At 43.7% G+C, this 18,739-nt stretch overlaps 1 protein-coding gene across 1 annotated transcript in view; it reads left to right on the forward strand.

Moving 5' to 3' along the window:
• Positions 1-8,193: 8,193 nt before the first annotated feature.
• PRKG2 (protein kinase cGMP-dependent 2) overlaps positions 8,194-18,739 on the forward strand; it is a 93,501-nt gene continuing 82,955 nt past the window's right edge. Inside the window, exons 1-2 of the mRNA XM_060011678.1 lie at positions 8,194-8,251; positions 18,127-18,600. Coding sequence (XP_059867661.1) covers positions 18,140-18,600 — 461 coding nt within the window. The 5' untranslated portion in view covers positions 8,194-8,251; positions 18,127-18,139. The remainder of the gene's footprint in view (positions 8,252-18,126; positions 18,601-18,739) is intronic.

Consider the following 18,739-nt stretch of genomic DNA (forward strand, 5'->3'; position numbering starts at 1 on the left):
TACTGAGGTAGCACCTTACTAATGAGTTATACTTATTCTCTCCGTGCCTCAGTTTCCTTATTTCAAATAATAATAATAAGTAATAATGATAATAATAGTATCTCATAGGGTCTTCATGAGGATTAACTGCCTTAGTACATGTCAAGTGCAGTGCTCATATGCATATTATTATATTCGTTTTTCTAGGGCTGATGTAACAAAGCACCACAAACCGGGTAGCTTAACAACCACCCGGGAGCTTTACTCTCTCCCAGTTCTGGAGGCTGGAAATTTGAAACTAAGGTGTTGGCAGGGTTCGTTCCTCCTGAGGACTGTGAGGGAAGGGTCTGTTCCAGGCTTCTGTCTTTGGTTTGTAGATGGCCATCTCCCTGGGTCATTTTACATCATCTTCCCTGTATGTGTGTCTGTCTCTGTGTCCAAATTTCCCCTTTTTATAAAGACATCAGTCGTATTACATTAGGGCAACACTGTAGACCTCATATTAATTAACCACATCTACAATGACCCTATTTCCAAATAAGGTCATGTTCTGAGGTACTGGGACTTAGGACTTCAACATATGAATTTGGAGCAGGGGTGCAGGGCGCACGATTCATTTCATGACAATTATTATTACTCTTTTCTCTGCAAAGAGTCAGTGAGGCTACCTGCCATGAGTAAGAGTGGTGAGAAGAAGGTTTAAAGAAAGAGGAAAAAGTTGGCCATTTTTATTATAATAGAGAGAAAGAGCTGACCAAGTAAATTTAGCAGGATTGCTAGGGAGTCTTTAGCAACCAGAAGTGGTTGGTATCAAGAATTTACAGTGGCCAAAAACCCTAACATTTTATTAGTGCCTCCAGGGCCCTGTGCAGTCTGACTCCAAGCTTTGCCCCACTGACTTATCCTGCATCACACTCCTCCAAGCTCACATGTTCCAGCCACCATGGCCTTCTTCCTGCTCCTGCACCTCACCAAGCTCCTTGTGGCCTCCTGGCCTTTGCTCTTCTCTCTGCCCTGCATGCACTTCCCCTGGAGCATCCTATGGTAGGTTTTATCTCATCACTTAGGCTTCACTCAAATGCTGCCTCTTCAGGGAGGTCTCCTCTGACCACCTCTTGGAAGTCGTCTTCCAAATCAAACCTATGTTCTGTTTTATGGTCTTTATAACACTTGTCAATATTGGAAAATATGTCTCTTAATTCTTTTTTTCTATTCTATCTCTCCTTCTCCAGAGTTTTTTTCTTTTTGCCTTATTCTTTCCTTTGTTCAAATATTCTACTCCCATTCCCCTTCTCCCACAGAGGCAAACGTTCCAATGTGCTAATTTTATATCTTTTTATTTGTATGTGTTTTTGCAAATTATTTTGTGCATATTTTTGATCTATGCAAAGAGTATTGTGTTATATATATAAATATCTCAATTTCTTTCATTTTTCCATTAGATACTATATATTTAAGGTATATCATTTTTCCTTGTGAATATCAAATCTGTTGTTCTAAGTACTGTATAATATTCTACGGCATATCTCCATGAACAATTTACATATCCATTCTCTTGGAGATGGATACCTAAGTACCACAATAACACAAAAGAAGCTTCAATAAACGTCCTTGTACGTGTCCCCATAGGGACCTGTGTGAGAATTTTTCTGGGCTATATAGTATACTCAGAAGCAGAATTGCAAGTGAGCTGTACTTAATCTTAATTTGAGTAAAGATGGCTCTCCAGAATGGCTTGACCAGTCTAATATACTACCATTGACCCAGAACTTCAGTTCCATGAGAACAGGGCTTATATTTACCTTGTTCCACTAGCACTCACTGTCCAAGTATAAGAAAAAGAAGATTAAAAAAGAAAAAAAAAAAAGAAAAAGAAGGTGAGAAGTGGGATTCCTCCAGGATGGGTGCTTCATCTGGCTGTTGCAGAATACATCGTTGGGGAGAAATACCAAGAGTGTGAAATAATGGACTGCACACTAAACTGAGTAAGAAGCAGTGTAAAGACAGGGAGGAAGAAAACAGAGGGTCAAAGAACTAGAGGTCACTTTAAGGTCAAACACACATGAAGAGAAAATAACTGAGCAAATAAGCTTGAAGGATGGAAAGTTGTGGTCACAGAGTATAAGGGCTTATCTTAGCCTGGGTTCTCTAGGAAACAGAGCCTGAGGCAAAGCTCACATGCTAATTCTTAATGGGGGGGTGTTATCCTAAGGAAACAGGAGTGAGGGAGAAAGAGAAAATGATGGAGAGGAGAGAAAGCAGATTCAAGGTGATGCATTACCAATCTGTCACAGCTTCTCTAGAAAATAAAGCTGGTTGCTGAGTCATGCCTGATTAGCCAGAAGTACAGAACCATTGCATCTCTGAACAGCTCCTGGATGGGCAGGAAGGGTGAGCAATTACCTGCTGGCTTCTTCCTTGCTGTTGTCTCTCAATGGTCAGAGTCAGCTCCACAGCACATTAATTCCACTATATCTCTAGAGTGAGTTTTGGGCCCCTCCAGGCAGCAGCTAGGGAAGCCAGAACTTCTGTGGGTCCAGCCAGGTCAGACCTGGGAGCTGGAACCACTGAGGTTCCCTCTCCGGTGGGTGTTATGGAGGCCATGCTGGTCTGGTCCTGACTCCAGAGGAGGCTGAGGGCGGTGACAGGATTCACCGGGGCTTTACAACCACGGGAAAGGCATGAGCCCCTGCTGAGACCACTGTGTCTAAAAAGAAAAGCAAAGGGCTAAAGCCTTGGGGGCAGGCAGGGCCAAGATGTTCTGGGGTGCACAAGCCTCCATGATTTTAGAGAAGATTCCAGGTCTAACTGTGGCAGTGAATGCCTGAAGCTGAGTGGACACGAAGATTATTGGATACGAGGTCTAAGGAGTTGAGAGGCCAAAGTGCTGGATGGATGGTCCACATGGATTTTGAAATAGTACAGGATGTGGGATGCCAAACACTGTGAGCCTAGTGCATAGTTAGTGCACATTGGCTACACCCATAACTAGGAAAAAAAAGTCACTATTTAGGAACGTCAGTGCACTAGGGACTAAAACTCAGTATGTGCAGGTAGAAACAGAACATAAAATGTATTTGTATATTGGTCTTTTGTAGTAAAATTTACTACTACCTGCTTGCTAATTGGGCAGACTATTAATTTCTAAATTGTGTCATTATTCCAAACAATTGTCTTTATTCCAGAAGGAAAATCAAGAACACATTTCAAATTCTTTCTACAGAATTTCAGAAACTTAAATACAATTCTTCTAGATAGTAAGTCATAACTCTCTCTGTCCCTAGGATTTGGACCTTCAGTGGGTGCTGTGAGAGACACAGGGGAGATGAATCAGATGTGAACCATGCCCTCCAGGTATTTACGGTCAAGTAGAGGAGATAAGCAATGTAAATAGATAACAATAATACAAAGTAGAATGTGATAAATACCACCAGAAGGGCTGAGATAAAGTGCAGCTCTGAAAAAAGGAAGTACACTGAGAAGTGATAATTGAAGCTATGAGGAGAGGGGGGTGGTGGGTGGGGGGAGAGAGAGAGGGAGGAAAGGAAGGGAGGGAGGAAAGGAGGAAGGAAGGGGCTAAGGACAGAATCCTGGGAAAATTTAGAACGAGTAGGAGTGGGGTAGAGGAGGAAGGTCTTTCAAGGAGAACGTGGGCAAGAGACTGGTCAATTTAAAATGGGAGGCACTTGTAGGCTCCGGCTGCTGCCTGGAAGGGCCAGGAGACTACCCTAATGCTCTGTGAGTTAATGCGCACAGGGCTCACCCTTCTCCCCACCAGGGATCAGCAGGGAGGGATTTGGCAAATGAGAAGCCATTGTACCCTTGGAGACACAAAAGTGGGATGGAGAACTCAGCACTAGGCCCAGAAGATTGTGTGCTGTGTGTAATGGGCTCCCATAGGTTTCTTTCTCAAGTCTCTAGTATCCTAGCAAATAGTTTTTGTGCTTTTTGTTTGTTTTTTAAGAAAACAGAGACAGTAGATTAAAGAGTGGAATTGGGGGGATTGTTTTTCGCATTATGAAAAGACTTCAGCTATGTATGTTCTGAAGATATAAGAGTTAAAACAACAATGTCCCTGCTCTGATGTCCAGTAAAGGATGGAGACAAGCTGACGAGCCTTTGAGACTTGGGGCAGCACGCTCCTGTGGGGTCACAGAACCACCACTCGGCAGAATCAGGGAGACTTCATGGAAGGAATAAATGGCTTTGAAGTGAAGAAAGGGATGGTGGGCTGCAGGGAGGTTAGACAGCAGGAACACGGTGGTGGAATCAATTGGTCCTGTTTCATAAGCATATTGAGGATGCCGGCCCCTGGACAGCAGGAATGCCAACAGCAAATGGTAGTATTTCTCCTGGGTTAAGGTTTGGCAAAGCTGAAGTGAAAGAAGGGCACAGTGACCTAAGCTTTTGGCTTTAGAAATTGAAATGGCTTCTCACGAGGTCAGTCTGGTGAGATAAATAAGCATGCAGACAAATGAAAGAAGACAAGAGAGAAGGGAGCAGAACCAGAGAGACAGGGAGAAAAAACTGGGAACCAGGATGGTGGATGTGCCCCTCTCGTGCCCTCAGAAGAGCTTCTTCTGGTGACACAACGGAGAGAGCTCAGCTTGCACCCCGGGGTGCTCTGAGCTGGGCTCAAACTTTGTGAGCACAAAGGCTGATCTAATGGGGCAGCCAAGTGCAAGGGCAACTACAGAGTCTCCTGTGAGGGCATTTATTCCCAAAGAATAGTATTTCATCTAGATGAACGTGAACCAGAACTCAGTTAGGCAGGGCCTTGGGAGTCTGAGCTCAGGGGAAGCAGTCTGTTCCCAGCTTAGTCCCTTAGATGCATGTCCATGTGAGAAAGAAAGTACGAGAAACAGATTTTTCTAAAACACCAAGGCTGCTTAAGGGCTTCTTAACACAAAGATGGGCATTTTACTCTCCACATCTCCACAAGCCATCTCTGAGCTTTGACACCATGAGAGCGCTAGCGCTCTGGTGACAGTGCTTGGTGGGGACCATGATACCCAGTGGAGCAGAGGTACACCCAGTACTAGAGGATTTATTCATGAACATGGGTCCTGCACTACCAGTGGGCCCAGAGAAACCTTGCAGAGGGGGCCTGGAGGTTGCGCTCTGTTCCTCAGTCAGTGGCCGGGAAAGGCCAGTGAATTCTGGCTTCTCACCATCTCCGTAGAGGCAGAAGCCAAGATTTTAGGCTCTGGAATTAGATTGATTGGCTCTGTGACTTATAAGCTCTGTAAACTGGATCATGTTATTTAACCCTTTGAGCTTGCTTCCTCAGGTACACTTACCTTTATGGGTCGACATAGTAAATGAGGAATTTCATGTACACCTTTAACAGGTGGCGCGGTCAGACCACACACGCGACTCCCTCTGCCTGAAGATGCGTCCTCCTTACTTCTTGCTGTTACTCATCTTAAGTTTAAATGTCATTTATTTCAGAGGCGTCATCCCTGAGCTCCTGTAGCAGACTCTGGATTGGCTACCCAGCATCCACTGCCACCTTCTCCTTTTTTGTTTAAGTATCGACTCCTCAAAGAATGCAATCCTGAAAAATTCAAGGGCAAATCCTGAAGAGCCTTGACCAATTACGGTAATCCTCAACTCCCCGCCTCCGCGGCCCTCCTTCCCAGCATTTAGACATGCGTGGGTATATGACTTAGTTTGGACTGATGACGGGTGAGAAGTCTGCTAGAAGCTTCTGAGAAAGATTTCCCCACTCTGGAAAAAGGACATACTCTGCTACCATGGGGCACTGTCAGGATTGTCTGTCCTATAGGGAGCTGCTCTGGACCGTGGGTGGGGCAGACCCAGTACCATGCTGGCATGCTGGAGATGGCAGGGGGAATAACGGAACCGGCCCTGGGCCTTCCCTGACAGCACTGAGCTGCTGAATTCACTAGATAGAGCCTCTTGACCTTGGGACTTCTTGCCATATGAAACAATAAATTTCCTTATCATTGAAGACATTTTAAATTGGGTTACTTATTAATTGTAGCCTCCCTCATCTAAATTATGACACCATCATTTTTGCTCTCATATCATATTTTCCTTCATAGCATTTATCACATATATAGTTACTTTTGTGTTTAGTTGATTGATGTCTGTTTCCCCCAACGGATTCTAAAGTGCCGAGATCACATGTTGACTTTGCTCACCATTAAATTCCCAGATTTTAGCACCGGGCCTAAGGCATAGAAGCTGCTCAAGCACATTTGTGGGAAGAATGAATAAAGAGCTCAAACACGGTCCCTTTTCTTCTCCTCTTTCTCACCCTCCTCCTTGTTCTCTATAACTCTGCCCTGTTGCCAGAGCACAGGATCCCTAGGAAGGAACCTAAGTTCTCCCTCAAACTCTGATTCTGGGCAGCAGCCTGCACTACCTCAGCGCCTTTTGAGTTTTACCTCAAGGAACAGTAAGAAAATACATATTACACGGTTGACCCAGTACACACACATTTACCTATTTAACCGAAGAGAAAGGTTTATAGAGCATATTTACTTGTACTATGTGTAAATGTCTCTGACATTTTTATCCTATTCTATTTCATTAGAAAAATGCAAGTTCTGGCCCAATACATCAATTTTTGGACCCATTAATTAGTTACCCACAGCACCACCCCCATGTACTAAATTAAATGTAAGGACTTTGAAAATCTCTGATTTTCTCTTTTTTTTGTTGCTTAACTGTCCATAAGGCCATTGACTTAAATGTCCATTATTACAGTGACTTAACAATGACTTAATTATTTTCCCTTTTCCTGTGGAATTCTTCTCCATCCCCATCTCCTCTAGTTGGGCTATTTCGAAGGCCTGCGTAAAATGGAAAGACTCTCTCATGTGTTCATGAAAAAGTACTTTGTACTTTTGCCGATTTTTTTCCAGTTAGCACACACACACAAAAACCAGGACTACATTTTCCCTTCTTTGAAATTTAATGGCCCTATTCAACATATTTTACGTGGGCCTAACTTCTATGTAAGTTTATATATGTACTAGTGCAGACCGGCATTACATGAGTCCCACTGCCACCCTGTGGTTTAAAACCCAAGGGAGCTGGGTTCTAACATTCTCTAGAAGCACAGTGAATAGACCCTCACTGTAGTTCCCATTCCTCCGCACAGAAACTGCCCTTGTCTTCCGAGGATTTACCAGTGAAATTCCTCTGGAGGCAGGAGAAAAAGGGACAAGCCACACGGAGATCTCACAACTCCAGGGCACAGCAAATAATGCGGTGGGGTATATATATATTTAGAAAACCATAATGCGAGCCTCAGGAAAAAACATGTAATCAAAAGGCGACGGGGAGAGGATTACCAACTTGGGTGATCAAGAAAGCTCCCTGCCAGAGGACCTAGAGATTCCGAAGGTCCCTTGAAACTCGGTTCAAACCACTGCCCCCAGCATCATGTGAACTGGCAAACTCGATGCAAGTTATGGCTCCAGAGTCCGGGAAGAGCGCGTCGCCAAGCTGCTCCAGGGTCACATGTCTTCTAGAAGGGGACCGGTGTGACAGAGGAGAGCACGTCCGGGGTACGTGCGCCTGTTTGCGCTCTGGGAGTGAAGGCGAGGCGGGAGAGAGCCTGCAGTGAAAACGGACCTGGGGGCGGGGGCGGGGGGAGAGAAGGAGGGGAAGGAAAAGACGAACACCTCCCTGAACTTTCCTCTAGCCTCGTCCCACACACTTGAAATAGAAACAATAACATGAAAAAAAAATGCTTACAACCACGACGCTATCTCCCTACTTAAGTTCTCTCACTCTGGGCGATGCTGTTGCCGCTACCGTGTCTCGGGAGTAAAGGCTGGGGCCGGTGTGGGTGCGCGGGCGGGTGACCCCACCTTTAGGGAAGCCGGCTCCCTGTTCTTCCACGCCATCGCCCCGACTGACCCCCGCCCCCTCCCTTTCGTCCTCGCCTCTCCTCCCTCCTTCCCCCCTCCCTCCCTGCCTCTCTCCCTCTCTCCCAGCGCGTCTCCTCTGCACCGGCCCCCGCGGAGAAGCCAGGCGGCAGCACGGGAGTCGCCGCAGCCTCTGCGCGCAACGCCCTCGCCCGTGCCCCCCGGTCTCACGTAGCCCGAGCGGCGGCGCCGGCAGCCCCGGGCCCGCGCTACGCGCCCCGCGCCCGGCCTGGCTAAACTGACCTGCGCCCGGCTGGGGCGCCGTGGGAGGCTGGTTGAGGGAGGGAGGCGAGAAAGCGGACACGGAGACGCAGGGGCGGCGGTGCCGAGGGGACGAGCTGCGCACCTGGAAAGTTACCGGCTGTCTGGTGAGGCTCGCGGGCTGGGGGCTCGGGCACCGAGGGGCGCCGGGGGGCCGCGGCCGGGGTCCGCGCGGGTGTCGGCTGGGCATGCAGTGCGTGCGGTGCGCCTCCGTTCCACACCCAGCCGCTCTCGTGCCTGTGTTGCTGGCGTGTGGACGTGTGCACGCTGTGCGTTCGCTCGGGGTGGCAGCCAGCAGGGAGCTCCGGGAGGCAGGGGGAGGCTACTGGATTTCCAGAAGCTCGGCTCCGGGCGGGAGGGGCGAGCTCAGCCCGGGTGGGGAGACGTCAGGTTCTCATTCCTTTAGCCCCGGCGGCCGGGGAGACTGCTGCTCCGGGTTAGGGGCTTGGCAGTGCTCTCAGGGCGTGCGCTCCCGGCTTCGCTTCGCCGAGCTACGGGGAGCTGCTAGGAGACGAGGACTTGGGCGAGGACTTGTAAACTTGTGTGGGTGTCCTGTGTCACTCTCGGCACCGTGCGGCGCTTTCACATTTCTCGCTCTGTTTTTCCTGGTGAAGAAGCAAGAGTAAACAAACAAAAAACAATCCGTCACTTTGGGGATGAGAGAAAAAGCAAGGGGTTCAAGTTTGAGAAGAACTAGGGTACGGATGCATAGCAGTTGAGACCCTGCAAAGGCACAACGCAGGCAGAATGAACAGGTAGAAAGGATGAAGCTCTGGTCTTCATCTCGTCGCTGCAGTTCCCAGGGGCTTCTCTATAAAGGAAGAGAGCAACAGACACCTGCCTGCGCTCCCCACCCCGAACAGTGCCTTAGAAATTGTTGTCTCTTTTCTTTGCAAGTTTCCATTTAACTCTTGGAGAAGACGATTACCTACATAACACACAGTAGGTGTTGCCAGTACTACTGTTCAGTTTTACCCAGGAGGATAGGTGCTAATATGGTGGAGAATTATCTTTGGAGAATTAGAGGCCATCGTCTCCATTGGAACATTGTGTAACTAAGAATAAACGACATAAAAAGATGGTACACAGAGATCTTTCTCTTTTACCTGAAATGCTCCATTTCAGTCCTCTGAAATCCTTACAAGTGAGGGCTAATTCACCTCACAGTGAAGGCGTATGTTGCCTGGATGCTGCCCAAGTCTTTTGAGCCCGTATTGTCTTGCTTCCTCTAGGCTGTTTTCCTATCAATTATCCCCTCTTCTCCTATGTTTTCATTTTCTCTATATTCACTGATTCATTATTTGGGGCTTACAAATACTCTCAAGTTTTCACTATTCTAAAAATCCACTGCATGAACCATGGTACCATGTTGAAGTCTCTGCTCTCAGTGTCAGCTCTTCTCACCGTCCTTTGTAATCCGGTTTCTATCCCAACTCTTCTGTGAAAGGCCAAATTCAGTATATTTCCCTCATGTGCTTTAATATGTCTCTGGGATGTGAACTGCAGCTTGCTCACCTCTTGAAAATCTTATCTTTATGGTTTCCAATGTACTTCTAGATCTCTTATTGTACAACTGTTCCTTCACTGCTTTTATTTGCATCTCCTCCCCCTCTTCTCCTATAAATAATATCCACAGGTACCATCTAAATGTACATACGTAACCATAGAGGCATTCCTTTCTTTTTTTCCCTCAGTGATCTCATCTACTAGTGGGACTTCAGTTCTTACCTATGAAGTGTTCACTTGCCTTGACCTTTCTTCTTTGCTGCCATGTGTTAGACATTTCCACCTTGATGACTCATAGGCACCTCAAAGTCAACAAATATAAATCCAGATTCATCACTTTTTCCATAAAGCTTGCTTATTCTCTTGACTGTGGTCAGTGTCACAGTGCCTAACCCAACGATGGTGCTCTATTCATTTTTAATGAATGAATGAGTTCATAGTACTGCCTTCCTTTCTCCCCGCCTGCCAAGATCAAAACATTGGAATCTTTTTTGACTCCCCTTTTGTGTGCACCCACTTAATTACCACATTTAGAGATTCTGCCTCTGCAGTATTACTCCCACCATCTTGTCTTATACAGTTAATCCCTCCACATCCTTTCTCTAACACGATAGCTTCTTCTTAGCATCTCTAGTTTTTCTCTCAAACTTCATATAGACCTAAACACTTTTCTTCTCTTCATTGCCAATCTAATGGGCACTTTTATCTACTTCTTCAGCTTCAGCCTTTACTTATGATTGCTAGGTATTTTCAGCTCCCCCTTTTTGATTTTCTAGTCCCTTGTTTCTTACTGCCTACTGAACTTCTTGACCTTAAACTTTCCACAGTTTCCTCAAACTGTCCAAAATTAAACTCACTGTCATATCCCTCAAATCTGCTCCTCAGTTTGGTTAATGACATCTTCTCTTACCCAGTTGCCACAGTGGAAACTTCCCGATCTTTGTCTTTCTTCTTAACATCACTCAAATTCCATTAGCTACCATCTCTGGACCTACACCTATATAATTACATTTCTGTGTGTTTGCCTCCTTATCTGCTACTATGGCACCCCAAAATAGCTGAATGGAATGCCACTACATTTGGCAGTGAACATATGGGATATGTGGCATTTATAAGACTCACTGTAAACATTCTGCGGGGTGTGTTTTAGGGCGCCATTACAAGGAGATAGCCTCAGGAGTAGCTGAAACTTTGGTACAATAAAAGCTCATATGACGGCCTGACAAGAGAGAATTACTCCACAAATTAAAATTCCATAGACAGAGAAAACAAGCAGTAGATTCAAAACCGAGCCCAAGGTCAACAGTCACAAGGTCAGATGGACAGACGCTTTTAATTGTAGAATCAATATGAAATTGAGCTGTTTCTCACAAGGACAACTCTTTGTGGTTGCTTCAGGGAGGAGCAGCAGGGGTTTATATACTCAATGATAGTTAATTATTTTCTAAAAGACATTTGGTGAGACAAAGTTAAGAGTAACACCAGATGCATCGGTTTCATATGTACTTAGAAAACTATCTCGAGAAGGCTGTGTCATTCATTTGACTTCAAGCTAACCTGCCCATATCATGAAAAAGAATCTATTCTACTTTTCATGATTTATTGAAGGGAAGGAAATTGCAGAGTTGCCTATAGCCATAGCTTTTGCCAGATGCCCTATGATATTGTTTTTCTCTTTTGGAAATGGCTACCATGGAAATGGTTCATTTTTTCTTGAGTTCAAGATATTAGAATAGGGTTGGGACGCTTTCTGATGTTAACCCTGTTCTCATCCTCTCTTACTTGGATTGGTGCAGTAGCCTCTTATTTTGTCTTTCTTCCTCTAAGCTCTTTTCACTCCATTCCATATTTATTGCCAAAAAAAGTTGTTTATTTTTCTAAAGGACAGATCTGACCATATAACTTGAAAACAACTTGACCTACACTAAAATCCAGATACCGTAAATGGCAAATGAAATTTTTCAGTATCTCATTCTATTATCTTACTTTTTTAGCTTCACTTCTCATCACTCTCCTTCACCCATCATACATTTCAGCCTGTTCCTTAAATATGCCATCAGCTTTCTTGTGTTCACTCCTAGTACATGTTTTGTTTTGTTTTGTTTTTAATTAATAGAATTTCTTTTTTCAAGCAGTTTTAGGTTTACAGAAAACTAAGGTGAAAACTATGGAGAGGTTCCATAGTCTCCCCTTCCCTTTCCTATTCTTAACATCTTGCATCAATGTGATACATTGATGGGCCAATATGGAAAAATTATTAACTGAAGTCCATAGCTTACATTAGAGATCATTTTTTTTTGTTGTTCAGTTCTATGGGCTTGGACAAATATATAATGACATGTATCCACCATAACAGTATCATACAACATAGCTTCACTGCCCCCAAATTCCCCTGTACTCCACCTATTCATTCCTTTCTCCCTCTCCCCAATCTCCTGGAAACCACTAAACTTTTTACTGTCTCCAAGTTTTGTCTTTTCCAGAATGCCATATAGTTGGAATCACAAAGGATGTAGGTTTCACAGATTGGCTTCTTTCACTTTGCAATATACATTTAAAGTTCTTCCATGTCTTTTCAGGGCTTGATAGTTATTGCTTCTCATCACCAAATAATATTCCATTGTCTGGATGTGTCACAGTTTGTTTATCCAGCCGTCCACTGGAGGATGTCTTAGTTGCTTCCAAGTTTTGGCAATTATGAGTAAAACTGCTGTAAACCTCTGTGTGGGCCTGTGTTTTCATATCAGTTGGATAAATACCAAGGAGCATGGTATCTCATTGTTTTAATTTGAGATTCTCTAATGACATAGGATATTAAGCATCATTTCATATCCTTGTATGTCATGTGTGTATCTTTTCGGTGAGGTGGTTGTTTAGATCTTTTGCCCATTTTGCAGCTGGATTGTTCTTTTTCTTGTTGTTGAATATTAAAGAATTCCTTGTATATTTTGGATAGTAGTCCTTTATTAGATATGTGTTTTGCAAATTCTTTCTTCCAGTCTGTGTCTTGTTGTTTCATTTGCTTAACAGTGCCTTTTACAGAGCAGAAGTTTTTAGTTTTATTGAAGTCCGACTTATCGATTTTTCCCTTCATGGATTGTGCTTTCAGTGTTTTATCTCAAAAGTCATCACCAAACTCAAGATCACTTCCATTTTTTCCTGTATTGTCTACTAGCAGTTTTATAGTTTGTGTTTTACATTTAGGACCTTGATTCATTTTGAACTAATTTTTGTGAAAGATGTAAAGTCTGTTTCCAGATTCTTTTTTTTGCATATGGATTCCCAGTTGTTCCAGTACAATTTGTTCAAAAGGCTATCTTTTCCCCATTGAATTGTATTTGCTCCTTGGTAAAAGAACAGTTGACTAAATTTTTGTGGGTCTGTTTTTGGTCTCTCTATTCTGTACCATTGATCTATTTGTCTATTCTTTCACCAGTACCACGTTTTCTTGATTGTTGAAGCTTTATGGTAAGTCTTGAAGTCTGGTAGTATCAGCACTCTAACTTTGTTCTCCTATAATGTCCTGTTACTTTAGTACATATTTTTTGATCAATAAGTTTTTCCACTAAAATGAGTTGTTTTATTGGCTAAATAATGTTAACAGTAATAACAATAATATTTAATGCACATTGAACGCATACTATACGTCAAGCCCTGTGCTAAATGCTTATCATGGTTTATCTCATTTAACCCTCTAACAATTCTAAATGATATGCAACATTATTTTATCTATCTGTCAATCTATCTATGTGTCTATCCACCTCTTCTATTATTCACATTCATGCCCAATGTCAAGGCCTAGGGCTTATAAATACTAAGTGAAAGTGCTTGGATTGGGACTCTGGCTCTATAACATTAGCCAGCACTATACCATCTCCTGTATGTATAGATATATATATGTCAGAATCCAGACGGGTAGAGAGAAAAATAGATACTATCTAGATCAGAGCCAAGATTTTGGTTTCAAACTACTTTAGAGCTGGAGGAAAAACAGACAACAAAGGCTAATTCCTCCCACATTGGCTGTCAGGCGTTAGTCTGCCTGCAAGAGCGTCCACAGTCAGTTTTGCTTTTCCTGTGTCTTTTCTGGTTACCTCTTGTATATGACATTTCCTAAATCATGATTAAATTAATGTAATAATAATTTATAACTTTATACAATTTTCCTCTCTTTTGCTAGATGCCACTGCTCATTGTATTCCTCGCTCCTGTCCCTGGCTGCAGAAGAATATCCCCTTCAAAGTGAACCATGTTTTTTGTTGCCTTTGAAGATTATTAGGTGGGCCCTTTTGGTTTAAGGATTTCAGGGTAATATGTGTAAATAGATAGAGGCTACATAAGGGAATGACAAAGGAGGAGTCCTTGCAGTCCTGGAACCTGGGCTGCGTTGCTTATGAAACTTTCTGATCGTCATCTGTTGGTGGGGCTTTGCTTAACTGGGAGGGTTTCCCAGGTTGTTAGTCCCAGAATGACTTTTTGTCTTAATGAAGACAGAGTAAGGATACCCCTCTCCCCTGCCCCCAATAATTTTCATCTTTAAAGACCTCTTGTCCGGAAGACATCCAGTCTACTAGACTTCTTCCCCACCCAGTAATGATGCCCTCTGGGCATTTCCTCATACCAAGTCACTTAGTGCCTTGCTAGTCACACACTATAAATGCTACTTGGTGTGTACTACATGCCTGACAATGCACAGGATACCTTACAAACATAATCTTCATAATAAATCTATGAGATGGGCATAATTATATCCACTTTCTAGATTAGAAAACCGAGGATTCTAAGTAATTTGTAGAAGGTAACACAGCTGGGAAAAGGCAGATTGTTTTTCTACCCTGGCTGGCTTGACTCCATTGCTTATGTCAAATCCTGATCTTCGTCTCCATGCTCATTTCTTATTACTTCACTATACATTGAAAACAAACAAACAAACTCATAGAAAAAGAGGTCAGATTTGTGGTTACCAGAGGTGGTGGTGGTAGGGGGGATTGGATACAGGCAGCCAAAAGGTACAGATGTCCAGTTATAAGATAAATATTAGGGATGTCAAGTACAGTATGATACATATAATTAACACTGCTGTGTGTTATATATGAAAGCTGTTAAGAGAGTAAATCCTGAGCTCTCATCACAAGGAACAATTTTTTTTCTATTTCTTAAATTTTGTATCTATATGAGATGATGAACGTTCACTAAACTTATGGTAATCGTTTCATGATGTGTATACATCAAATTATTTTGCTGTACACCTTAAACTTATACAGTGCTATATGTCAATTATATTTCAATAAAACTGGAAGGAAAAATATCCTGATCTTTATCTCCAAGCTCATTTCTTATTACTTTGCATGCTGTTCTCTGATTACAAGAATGATTCTAAGAACCTATAGTTGCTAGATTGATGGAACAAAATCCTGTGGTTCAGTTGTGACTGGCAATACATATTTGAGAAATAGCTTGTCTCTCTTAGTGACTGATGCAGACAGGAAACAGAGGGAGTCTAATTAGGTTTTATGAAGCCAGACACTGGAAGCCTTGGCTTGAGGGACACCAGAATTGAAAGGGGTGAACTAAGTAAGAAATCAGACTTAGTACTGAGTCATTCAGTAGTCCTTACATATCTTAAATTAGCGACTTGAAAGATGGGTTAGTTAGTCTCATTTCATCCCTCTTTAGAATTCTAAATAGCTCGAAAGATTTATTCAGCTTCCAAACTGACTTCATTAAAGCCAGAGAATAGCTGGTGTTTTGGGAGAATTTAACCACCTCTGCCTAATTGTGTTTCAGGTTTGTAAAATTATTGGATTGGTACAGAATGTTTTGACTACCATACATAGAGCAAAAATGATTCTAAGCCTTTTCATATTTAGAATGCTAGAAGTCTTCTCTGTGTTGAATTTGACTGCAAATTCATGGAGCTATGCCCCTGGTATAGTACATGACACTTAGTTTGGTCTTAGTAAACAATTGTTCTATGAATAAAGAATGAGTTGTTAGATTTTAAAATGTTTGTGCTTACTTTTGTTCTTTATAAGGCAATTTCTTTTCTTCCACCCATTCCCCTCCCTCTATCCTGCCTTGGATTAGGAATGCTTGCCCATGAACCAAAAAAGCACATCTAGGAGATGTCTCATTGCTGCATGTTAAAACTTGTGCGCACATGAATTTAAGATCCCTTTGGGGGTACCCTTCTCTTGCCTGTCATTCAGAATCTCATTCAAGTTTATTCTCAGGTCCCAATCTAATATCTTCTGAATTGCTTATTCAGGCTACCACAGTGTCCTGGGCCACTTCTTTGAATTCTAGTCTCCTTAACCTTTTTATATATTCCTAATATATAGGAACAGTAAATGCTGCCGAGTCAACAGAAACTTAAATGTTAAACCTGCCACATCTCTGCAACATATTACGGCAGTTCCCTGGAGGCTAATGTTTATTAACGACTACTTTGAACCTGAATTCTATGAAGAATGTCTGGGTATTGCAAGATTACTTTTATAAGTGCATTTATTTTCTGTTTCTACCATCCATCTTAGGTGACCTGCATTGACTATTTGGTTGCATCAGTTTGAAACTTAGAGGCTGTTTATGTCTCTGTATTGGTTGTAAAGGTTCATGATGATTCCGGTAGAGCTAGTGAAATCAGTCTAAGCTTTTATTTCTCTCAGAGTTTGAAATTTGGGGAGAGAGAGGGCCAAGAATGTGTGAGATTTATAACTTCAAACTTCCATCTATCTCGTATTAGATAATAAGCGGTCATTCAAACTTAGTTTACAAGTTTCTTGGGTTATGGCTGTCAAAAATTACACGTGCAAAGGTATGAAATTTAAGTAGCTAGCTTAAAAAGACTTAAACCTTATGATAATTAATCAAAGCAGTATTTTCCAAACTTCAGCCTTTCAAGTTCTTTTTGATTTTGCTCGTATGTGCTTATTAACTGCAGATGATTTCTTTTCTATTTTCATTGAATTGACTCAGTAAATCTAACTATCTTGCTGAACCTCAAACTTTTGTGGTGCCAATTATTTATATTTCTAATGAATGTTAAAATAAATACATAGCTATTGAACTAAAAAACATTTTAAAAAAAATAAATTTTATTTATTTATTTATTTATTTTTTGGCTGCGTTGGGTCTTTGTTGCTGTGTGCGGGCTTTGTCTAGTTGCAGCGAGCAGGGGCCACTCTTCATTGCGGTGCGCGGGTTTCTCATTGCGGCGGCTTCTCTTGTTGCAGAGCACGGGCTCTAGGCGCGTGGGCTTCAGTAGTTGTGGCTCACAGGCTCTAGAGCACAGGCTCAGTAGCTGTGGCGCATGGGCTTAGTTGCTCTGCAGCATGTGGGATCTTCCCGGACCAGGGCTCGAACCCGTGTCCCCTGCATTGGCAGGCAGATTCTTTTTTTTTTTTCTTGCGGTATGCGGGCCTCTCACTGTTGTGGCCTCTCTCATTGCAGAGCACAGGCTCCGGACGCCCAGGCTCAGCGGCCATGGCTCACGGGCCCAGCCGCTCCGCGGCACGTGGGATCCTCCTGGACCTGGGCATGAACCCGTGTCCCCTGCATCGTCAGGCGGACTCTCAACCACTGCGCCACCAGGGAAGCCCTGGCAGGCAGATTCTTAACCACTGCACCAGGGAAATCCCTAAAAAACATTTTTGAATCAACTAAAATCATGCCTCATAATCCCCAGTCTGCCTGTTACATCCTGAGACTCACTGGATTAGTAACTACTTTGGGGCCTACACTGAGGATATTCTTTACAGGAAAATAATACAGTATCGTACCATAGGTTGTCATTTTTTGGACAATCTTGGCTTTAGGATATAAAGTAAAGGATGTAGAAGAACCCCCATGCCTCTGTTTTACCTTCTGGTATCTGCCATCCAGAAGTTTGCAACAGCGAGCGTTGTCAGAAAAGCCAAACGTAATAGGCACACACGGCTGGAGAAAAGTGCTAATACAGCAACACCAACTGTGCCTCCTCTGCCCGAAGTGCAGATGTGTTATTTTCTAAACTAGGGGGAGGTTTCTTAGTGTAGCCACTCAGGGTGCTGTGAGAGTTGTGACATTAACAAGCCTCTGCTGCGGTAGCTGCAGCTGCTCGTTGGTGTTTTATCTTTGCCATGCTGACATCCGAATCGCAGTTGTGTTGTGATGCTTTTGACAGCTGTCCGGAGAGAACGACCAAAGAGAAGAGCAGGTAACGCAGGCCGTTTGTGCAAAATGCTTATTAGGTGGGATGCTTGGGCCAGCAAAGGGGTGGGGAAGAACGAAACCAAGTGCCAGCTCCTCCTCATTGAGGGACAAAGGGAATCAATCCGTTGCTTTTCTTCTGGAAGCGTGGGGGAATTTATTGCTTACCCAACAGCGATGAGCGCTGTGTTTCTCTTTATGAAACAGAGCGGATTGAGAGGGGTGGCGGTGGCGGTTGGGAAGTGAAACTCCACTAGGGAATCCCCAATTCTCTGCCCTCTCTCAGGTCCTTGAGCAAAATGGGAAATGGTTCCGTGAAACCCAAACATTCCAAGAATCCAGATGGCCACTCCGGGAACCTCACTACCAGTGCCCTCCGGAGCAAGGTGACAGAGCTGGAGAGAGAGCTGAGGAGGAAGGATGCCGAGATCCAGGAGCGGGAGTACCATTTGAAGGAGCTACGGGAGCAGCTGTCCAAGCAGACTGTGGCCATTGCAGAGCTCACGGAGGAGCTCCAGAACAAGTGCATCCAGCTGAACAAGCTTCAGGATGTGGTACACATGCAGGGAGGAAGCCCGCGTCAGGCGTCTCCGGATAAAGTGCCTCTTGAGGTCCACCGCAAGACCTCGGGATTGGTCTCCCTCCATAGCAGGAGGGGAGCGAAGGCTGGTGTGTCTGCTGAGCCCACCACCCGAACCTATGACCTCAACAAACCCCCTGAATTTTCCTTTGAGAAAGCGAGAGTCAGAAAGGACTCCAGGTAAGTTCCCACCCGCTTTTGGACTCAGGTGGCCTTAAATATTATGAAACATTAGAACGCTATTTATTGAGTCTCCTCAATGGAGAAGCGCATATTAACCCTTTCAGATTTTGGGATAGAGGGGCTTCTGAAAGGGTTT

Source organism: Delphinus delphis, chromosome 5, assembly GCF_949987515.2.
Source record: "Delphinus delphis chromosome 5, mDelDel1.2, whole genome shotgun sequence".
Taxonomy (NCBI): Eukaryota; Metazoa; Chordata; class Mammalia; order Artiodactyla; family Delphinidae; genus Delphinus; species Delphinus delphis.